We start from the raw sequence: 10193 nt of genomic DNA, 5'->3' as shown, positions 1-10193 counted from the left end.
AGAAGACCAGAGTCCTGAGATGCTATGGTACGAAAATGACAACAAATCAGCTGTATGAGCTCTGGGTGAATCAAAGGACCCATACTGCTACTTTGCATTTCAAGTGGAATTACACACTCTCTTGGTCTGCATGCATTCACATGTGTTTTATTTTCACCTCAATATCCTAGGATGACTAATACAGAACTTTCTTGAAGGCAGGAATTAGGACCCACCATTTAGGAAATCCCCTCTGTAGTACATGTATTCTTTCCATATGTTCAAAAGTGTATACTGTCTTTGCAGGGGCCTCCTATGTTCAACATCCTGTCTTGTTTCTTATGCTCTCGTAAGTAGCACTGGCTTCATGGCCAAGGTGAACCTCACTTTGGTGACAGAGTTCCTTCTCATAGCATTCACTGAGCACCCCGAATGGGGGCTCCCTCTTTTTCACCTGTTTTTATTTATCTATCTCTTCACTTTGCTGGGGAACTCAAGCATGATTACTTTGATCCGCATGGATCGCAGGCTCCACACCCCAATGTACTTCCTTCTAAGCCACCTCTCTTTCATGGACATCTGCTACTCCTCTGTCACTGTTCCTCAGACAATGGCTGTGTTGCTGGAACATGGGGCAGCTTTATCCTATTCACGTTGTGTTGCTCAGTTTTTCTTGTTTACTTTCTTTGGATCCATTGATTGCTACCTCTTGGCTCTCATGGCCTATGACCGCTATGTGGCTGTGTGCCAACCTTTGCTTTATGTCACCATCATGACACAGAAAGCCCTTCTAAGTTTTGTGGCTGGTGCTTACATTGCTGGCCTCCTGAGTGCCTTGGTGAGGACAATCTCAGCATTCACCCTCTCTTTTTGTGGAAGCAATGAGATAGACTTTATTTTCTGTGACCTTCCTCCTCTGTTAAAGCTGACTTGTGGCGAGAGCTATGTCCAGGAATTGGTGATTATTGTATTTGCCATTTTTGTCATCCCTGCTTGTATGGTGGTGATTGTAGTTTCCTACCTGTTCATCATTGTGGCCATTCTGAGGATCCCTTCAGCAGGAGGCCGGGCCAAGACCTTCTCAACATGTGCCTCCCATCTCACTGCAGTGTCACTCTTTTTTGGCACTCTCATTTTCATGTACCTGAGAGATAACTCTGGTCAGGCCTCAGAAAAGGATCGAGTTGTATCTGTGTTCTACACAACAGTAATTCCCATGTTGAATCCCCTCATCTACAGCTTGAGGAACAAGGAAGTGAAGGAAGCACTGAGGAAATTTCTCAATAGAGTCAAGACTTCCTAACCTCTTCCCCACTTGTGAATCTCAAGAAGAATCTATTCTCAAATGCTAGCAATTTAGGATTTCTTTATTTACACTATGCCCAATATTTAACTGTGGGTATCATTATACTTGGCTTTATAAAAAGTGAGAATGTTTAACTCTAGGGAAAGACAAGAAGAAATGGAAACCAGCTGGAGAAGAGACGTGAGTTCGGACTATGGATTTCAGGATCTAAATGTGATCTCTGTGATGACAGAACAGGATTATAATTTTTGCAAAATTTTCCAGAAAAAGGAAGTTTTGAAAATATTATTTAATCAGCTCCTTATACTCAATAGTTAGATTCTGTTCATTTAAACATTTTCTTATATTTAGATCATTAAAAATATGATCACTTTATCAATTTATCAATTTGTCAATCAAACTGTGATGTTTTATTCGCTTCAATATAACTTGCAGAAAACAAAATTAAAAGACAATCACTATGATCTTCAAAATCATGTTTTTATTTGAGATTCAAAATTTAGAATGTAATTATATTTTATTTTAATTTTAAATAAAAACCTTTTGAGACATGGTGCTATGTAGTCCACTTTTATTTCAAACTCCATGGTAGGGGAGATCTTGAATTCTTGATCTTCCTTTCTTTACCTTATGATTACTGTGATTAAAAATCTGCTACTTGCTGAGCTTATGTGATTATTAGGATTAAAGGTGATAGGACTTTGTGCTTGCTAGGAAGACATTATCCTACCCAAATGAGTTATTTCCTAGGCTTACATGAGATTTTAAAAATAATTTTCTTATTTATTTATTTATTTATTTATCATTTATTTATACTATGTGTGTGCATGTACATAGGTGTGCATGTGTTTGTGTGTATGTGTATGTGCATATGTGTGTGCATATGTGTATAAGCCAAAAAAGGCTATAAGGTGAACTCCTCTATCACTCTCTGCCTATTCCTTTCAGATGGAATCTTTCACTGAATCCAGGTTTGCTGTTTCTGGGTTAGGCTAGAAGCCAAGAAACTCCAGTGATTTTCTTGTCTTTCATTCTTGGAGGTAGGACCACAGCACTTATGGAATTCCAGACTTGCTATATGGATGATAATGCCAACTAGTTTTTATGATTGTACTAAAAGAATCCTCAACACTGAACCATCTCTCCAGCACCACAATTTAGTTTTGATTATTTAATTATTTTTAATTATTAAATTATGATGATTTAATAGCCTAATTAATAAAGCTGACCTATTCAAACTATTTTTCAGATCCTGATAGGTTTTGTTTTTGTGTTTCGTTTTGTTTTGTATTGTGTTTGTTTGCTTTTTTTCTATGAAGGTGCCTTACTAGAATCTCTAAATAAAATCTGCAATAACATTCTTGGTGAGTGCATTGTGTCACTCAAAACAGGTCCTGTTACTTCTTTAATCCTTCTACTCCAGACCCTTCTGTTCTGTTGCATGTTTTGGAATCTTTTGATGGAATTACATACCTCCACTGCCCCTGATGATGTTCCTTGTATCTGTACCACAGACTCATATCCTGTTCTTTCATTTTCTGTCTTGTATGAAGGTAGCTGGATTCTAGTCAGTCCTGATGTTCAGTGGCCTACAATATGTTGGCCTGTACTTAATACCACATAAAGCATACCAACTCTGGATCTTCTTTAACTACAGATTTCTTGACTCAAGCCTGAGAAATTGGAAGGGAACAGTTTGCATTGACGCAACTTTGTTTACTTTTACCTTGATTATAATAAAAGTAAACAATATTGTGCTTATACAAATAAATGATGCATAGTATGGGATTCAAGGAGAGATGAATTATTTAAATGCAGTCTGCCTAAACTAATGTTATATAAGGAACTCTGGATCCTATTTGGATGAAGTAGATTTTTATAAGGGAAAGGGTGAGAGTGTTGTGTCCAAGGATATTTAACTTCAGACTACACATCCAAATCCTCAAAACTTTCTATAATACACAAATTTAAAAGTATATATTCTTATTCTCATAAGTACTATTAAATCACTATATTCTTTTGAGTAGTGTTCTGTTGGGTACCAAATGGAGAACAAAAATGGGTCATTAATCCATAGTTCACATGTGGGTGTATTATATATGGTGAAAAGCATTAAAGAATCATTAAAATCTTAATTTATTTTACATAAAAAATTTTGTGTGTAGAAGTTGACAGTATTTGGTTCTTACTAGTAAAATCACTCTGCTGTAATGTTACTTTTTCTCAGAATTTATTGGAAAACAAAGAGTAGGAAGGTGGACAGAAAGGACTAAGAGAATGGATTTTTAGGCTTAATGAAACAAGTTAATATTTTCTGGTCTCTGGCCAAATGCTGAATAGGCAGTTAAGGTGTCCATTCAAGAAGAAGAGCTAAAAGATGAAGTTGTAGGAACTTGACCTATGTTAATAGAGAAAACTATGTGATTTTTCTTGTTTTACATTAGTATACATTGTTAAATATGAATTCCTTTATGTATACAATGTGTTTTGGATGTATTATCTATATTATGGCCTTTTTTTCTCCTTTCATTTAACCTCCTGGTTCTCTTCCTATCTCAACCCATCTGTATTTCATGTATTTATTTCAAAAGTTTATTCCTGCATATGAGAGAGAAATAGCCATTACTTTCATTTCTGAAGATGAATTGTTTCATATAACGTAATGATCTCTATTTCCAACCATTTTCCCGAAAATTATAAGATATAATTCCCTTTTAATGTCTGGAAAATAGTCCAATATGCACATATACCACAAATAAGGCATATTCCTCAAATATTACTCCTGTGCATATCAGTTTGGTCCATAATTTAGAAATTATGAATAATGATGCATTAAACAAGAGATTATATATATTTCTGTTGTATTTTTTCCAAGTATCAAATATTTTATTTTCTTACTCATACAGTATGAAGTTCTCTAGAGATTTCACAACATGACATGTATTTTGCAGAAGAAAATTTAAGCATTCAACATAACCCATGTTCTACCCACCTCCCTCACAAAAACTAAAAAAAAAAAAAAAAAAAAAAAAAAAAAAAAAAAAAAAAAAAAAAAAAAAACCCTCCTTCCCCAGTAAGGAAATAGTTTGCACTATTTTTTCTGCAACGCCAGCCAAGATATGCACAAGCAAGAGATATAGAAAGCATTTGTTAAAATATTTGTAACAAATAATTATGTCCAAAAAATTGACAAAGGACTAGTTCCCTCTTGAAGCAGAGCACATGAAGGTTGACATTGGGACAGATCAAACCACTGGCTGGGATTGCAAGCCATGTACTGATCCAGAGGGAGAAAGTAATTACATGAAGTGGGGATTTTTGTTTTGAGTATTAACATTTCCAAAGTTTGGCAACATCATCTTTTTAAATTATGCAAATTATGTAAACATGAGGTACATTTTAAATGGATCTACATGCAAGACTCCATGTCATGCAAAGACTGAGCACTGGGATGTTTCTCTCACAGACAGAGCCCATGATGTGCAGCACTCAGTTGAAGGGACAGTGGGGCAGGCAGGTGGACTCAATTTAATATTCTCTCACCTTCATTCAACCCTCCCTTTACCATTCATGATTATAAAACTAATTTATGTAGAAACACTGTATAGGGAAGACTGTCATATAAAACTATCCAGAATGTCTTTCTTCCAGTTAAAAGTACCTTTGCAGAAAAAGGGAAGGGATAATGTCAAGTGGTAGAACATGATGTACTTTTATGTCACACAAATCTATTAAATCATCATCCATCACTACTTGTGCTGGCAAAACAAGAAAAATCCATCATGTGCTCTCTTGCCTTCTGGCAAAGAAATTTTAAAAATATTAATGCGGATAAAATCTGCTCTCCTATGGCATATAGATTAGCAAGATATCCCCCCATTTTAACCACAAATGGAAATTTACATAAATATGTGCTCATTAAGTATCAGTTGATTTTTTTTTACATTAACTGTATGTCTTTTGAAATTCAGAAGGAAAATGAATCCATGATTTACAGTTTAGTGACAATTATTTCCTTGTGTATAATGAAACAAAGATATTTTAAGCCATGATTACTCTGGGTTTTCTTCACTAAATAATACATTTAAAAAGTCATGACTGCCTCAGAAAACTTCTGACCTTTATAAAATCACAACTGATAATTATATTTTCTCAGGGACACTTAAAAAAATAATAGCAACTACTTAAGAAGTATCAGCCTGAAGCAGCCACAGTAAATGCAGTTCTATGGACACAAGAACACTCTTGGCAGTAGCTCTGAACTAGACCTCCAACAGAGATGGATTAAACGCTACTCAGCAATGAGACACAGTCCCTGGAAAGATACTCAAAGATATAAATAAAGCTACAACTCATTACAAAAATGTAATTAAGGTAAATAATAGGGCACTAACAAATGCTTTATCATCTCTCAAAGGAGAAAGTACAGAGAAAGGAAAATAGCTGGCCTGCAAATTGTACCATCTTTTATCTACATATAAAACTGTGTGAAATAAAAGTAAGGATGGTTTATGTTCTCTTGCCATTTTTGTACTCTAACATTTTGCTTCTTAATCAAGTATATTAAATTAAAGCCAACCTACTAAATATATAGAAAGCTATATATATCTATATATACATATTTACACATGTATATATAGATACTTTCTTGTCATAAAATATGAAGAAAAATCAATTAAAGAGCCAACCTCCTCCCTTTCTCCACCATACTGATATGCTCTTTCTTGTTGCTGTCCTTCAACTTTAAAGTGCTGCACTGAGTTATTGAGAGAGTAGGAGTTCAATAACAGTTGGGTTCATGAGGCTCATGTTGGAAAATGTGGCTTCACAGAGAAAAATACTTACATTTAAATACACAGAGAGCATTGCTGGACATCTTGAGCAGATCTTGAGAGATGGAGAAGAAAGCAAAAGTGTTGGTGGTATTCTTCAAAGAGTCACACATCCACCACCATGTTTTTGCGGATATCTAGGCCACTTACAACAGCACAGAATTCCTCAAAGGATATTCTTCCATCTCCATCCTTATTTGCATTTATTATGGTTTTGTCTACAATCTGCTGTAATTGTGTATCTTTCAGATTGTTGCCCACCATCATCTTCAACACCTGGAAGAGCTCTCCATTGGAAATAAAGCCATCTTTATCCATGCCGTAGGGAAAGCAAACTGCAACTTCTGCTCCTTATTATCTTTGACACTGAACTGAGAGACTCCTTCAAGGAATTCTTTGAAGTCTCTTCTCCATTCCCGTCTGTGTCAAATGTATCCATTACCCGCTGTACTAAAAGATTGTTAACTCAGGCAGAGACATGAACTCTTCCACACTCAAAGAACCAGAACTGTCCAAATAAAGCCTCTTGAATCTCTTTCCTAGCCTTTTAATTTCATCAGCATCAAAGCGTGAGCACATTTCCAAAGGGTAACTAACTCGCCTCATTTTCCATCTTGCTTGGCTGGCGGCTGTAGGTTCCACTGGGATGAGGCCATGCTGGCTTTGCTGTCTGGCGCCTGACAGGGTGCTTATGGGGTCGGACCTGGAGCTAGGTGGGCGGAGTCCCAGTTGGAGATGCAGGAGGAGAGGGGTTGCAGCCTTGCACTCAATGTCGACCCCAACTCGCTGCCCTGTTGTATTTTTATTTGTACTTACTTAAAAAAAAAACTACACAGAAGTAGTATAGTTGTATTGTGTAATATGTCTACTTTAGTTTTTAAAGTTAATAAAAATTAGTTTGAATTAGTCTGCACAGTAACATTTTATGGCATCTATTATATTTTTGCTGATTCTTCTCCAAGCTTTCCCACCCAGTCCAGAAGTACCTTCCTACTATCTGTGATTTTTGTTTGTTTGTTTGTTTCCATCTGAATTGCAGGAGTGTTTTGCTCGTTCCTTGAAATTTTTGAGGAGATTTATTAAATCTCCAGAACACCTTTGGCTATAAGGACAAGAAATAAATCCTTGTTGCTTTAAGCCATTAAGATTTCATATTATTTATTTCAGTGGTATAGTTTGGTATAACTCATCTAAAACATAGCCTCTTGGGGGATGTAAATAAGTGGTTGAGGACTTCGGGAGATTGTCTAGAACATGCCTATGATATATATGAAAAAAAGTTTTTAAAATTTATTTTTCTCTTATAAAATGCCTCTGACTATAGTTTCCCCTCCCTCCACTATTTTATGTTCTCCAATACCACCTTTCTCACCCAGATCCACCTCTCTTCCATTTTTCTTTAGAAAAGAGCATTACCCTACCCCAGAATATTAACTAGACAATATTTTTCATTATTTCTTTGCCTTGTATAATTTAACATATCATTTATGATACATGAAAACTTAAACACTTTATGTACACTTATATAAATGACTTTTATTACATGTATTTTACATGAATTTTTATTAATTATTTTATTTATTTACATTTAAAATATTGTTCTCCTACCCAGTCTCTCTTCCACCAGCCCTCCCACTTCCCTTTCCTTTACTTCTACAAAGGTGCTCCCCTATCCATCTACCCACTCATGCTTCTAGCATTCCCAATCGCTGGAACAACAAGACTGCACAGGACAAAATGCCTCCACTACCACTGATGGCAGATGAGCCCATTCTCTGCTACATATGTAGTGGGAGCCATGGTCCCACTCATATATACTCTTTGGTTGGTGGTTTAGTTCATGGGCTCTCTGAGGTGCCCAGTTAGTTGATATTTTTGTTCTTCCTGTGGGGTTGCAATCCACTTCATCTCCTTCAGTCCTTCCTCTAACTCTTTCATTAGGGTCCCCAGACTCAGTCCAATGGTTGGCAGTATTTCTATCAGTCTTAGTGAGGTGCTGGCAGAGACTTTCAGAGGACAGCTATATCAAGGTCCTCCTATCTGCAAGCACCTCCTGGGATATGCAATAGTGTAGGGGGTTTGGTGTTTGTGGATAGAATGGATTGCAAGGTCTGGGCAATCTCTTGTGGTCTCCAGGTTCTATATCTCATCTGTTGTATATTTTGGCTAGTACCATCCCCATAGGTCCTGGAAACCCCTCAAAACCCTGGCTTCTCGGACTTTCTAGTGGTTCCCACCCCCCTGCCCTCCACCCATTCCCCTTCTCCTACTGCTGTATATTTTTATTAATTCTCCTGGCCCTCTGGACTTCTCTCCTGTCTCTTCCCATACTTGGTCCTGCCTTCCTGTTTTTTTATCTCTCCCTCCCCTCTCCCACCCAGCTCCCTCCCTCTCTTTGCTTCTATAATTATTTTGTTCCCCTTTCTAAGTAGGATAGAAGCATCCACACTTTGGTCTTCCTGTTAAGCTTCATATGGTATGTGAGTTGTATCATGAGTATTCTGAGTTTTGGGGCTAATAATACCCACTTGTCAGTGAGAACATACCATGTATGTCCTATTGAGTTTGGGTTACTCCACTCAGGGTGATATTTTTTCTAATTCCATCCATTTGCCTATAAAATTCATGAAGTCATTGTTTTTAATTAGGTGAATAGTATTCCATTGTGTAAAAGTACCACATTATCTATATACATTCTCTTTCTATCTCTGTGAAGAATTGAGTTGTAATTTTGACAGAGATTGCATTGAATCTGGAGATTTCTTTTGGCAAGTTGGCCATTTTTACTATATTAATCCTGCCAATCTATGAGCATGGGAGATCTTTCCATCTACTGAGGTCTTCTTTAATTTCTTTCTTAAGAGACTTGATGTTCTTTTCATACTGATCTTTCACTTGCTTATGTAGAGTTATAGCAAGATAATTTATATTATTTGTGACTATTGTGATGAGTATTGTTTTCCTAATTCCTTCCTTAGCCCATTTAACCTTTGTGTAAAGGAGGGCTACTGATTTGTTTAAATTAATTTTATATCTAGCCAGAGTGCTGAAGTTTTTTTTTTAATCAGATGTAGGATTTCTCTTGTAGATTTTTGGTGTAGCTTATGTGTACTATCATATCATTTGCAAATAGTGATACCTTTATTGGTTACTTTTTAATTTGTATTCCTTTGACCTCATTTGTTATCTAATTTCTCTAGCTACAACTTTGAGTACTATCTTGAATAAATACTGACAAAGTGGCCAGGCTTGCTTTGTTCATGATTTTTGTGAGATTGCTTCTCTTTTTTTTTTTTTTCTATATTGCTTTTGTTATGTTTAGGAATGTACCTTGAATTCCTGATTTTTCTAAGAAATTTAACATGAAGGTGTGTTGTATTTTGTCAAAGTCTTTTCAACATCTAATGAGATAACCATGTCAATTTTTTTCTTTGAATTTGTTTATATAATAGGTTATGTTGATGGATTTTTGTATATTGATCCATCCCTGCATCCCTGGGATGAAGCCTAGTTGATTGTGTTGAATGATGGTTATGATGTATTCTTGGATTCAGTTTGCTAGAATTTTATTGAGTATTTTGCATCAATATTTATAAGCACAATTGTTTTGAAGTTCTCTTTCTTTGTTGGGCCTTTGTGTGCTTTAGGTGTCTATCTGTGGCTTGATGGAATGAATTAGATAGTATTTTTCATGTTTCTATTTTGTGGAGTAGTTTAAGAATTATTGGTATTAGGTCTTCTTTGAAGGTCTGATAGAATTCTGCACTAAAACCAGTACCCCAGTGCTCCTAGGGACTAAATCACCAACCAAAGAGTGCACATGGTGGGACTCATGGCTCCAGATGCATATCTGGCACAGGATGGCCTTGTCAGTCATCAATGGGAGGAGAGGCCCTTGGTCCTGTGAAGACTCTATATCCCAGTATAGGAGAATGCCAGAGCCAGGAACCAGGAGGGGTGGTTAGGTGAGCAGGGAGAGATGGGAAGGGATAGGGAGGGTTTGGAGGGGAAACCAGAAAAGGTGATAACATTTGAAATGTAAATAAAGAATATCTAATTAAAAAAAAAAAGAATAC

General features: G+C 36.3%; 1 protein-coding gene and 1 pseudogene across 1 annotated transcript; one reads left to right on the top strand and one right to left on the bottom strand.

Moving 5' to 3' along the window:
- Positions 1-288: 288 nt before the first annotated feature.
- LOC116101105 (olfactory receptor 9Q1-like) lies at positions 289-1300 on the top strand. The gene has a single exon (XM_031384791.1). The coding sequence runs from the start codon at positions 347-349 to the stop codon at positions 1280-1282; it is 936 nt and encodes a 311-aa protein (XP_031240651.1). The 5' UTR covers positions 289-346; the 3' UTR covers positions 1283-1300.
- Positions 1301-6222: 4922 nt separating this feature from the next.
- LOC116101422 lies at positions 6223-6723 on the bottom strand (annotated as a pseudogene).
- Between the last annotated feature and the right edge of the window lie 3470 nt (positions 6724-10193).

Source organism: Mastomys coucha, unplaced genomic scaffold (assembly GCF_008632895.1).
Source record: "Mastomys coucha isolate ucsf_1 unplaced genomic scaffold, UCSF_Mcou_1 pScaffold21, whole genome shotgun sequence".
NCBI classification, from domain to species: domain Eukaryota; kingdom Metazoa; phylum Chordata; class Mammalia; order Rodentia; family Muridae; genus Mastomys; species Mastomys coucha.
Note: the sequence above shows the minus strand (reverse complement) of the source record. Positions and strands in the feature narration are given on the sequence as shown.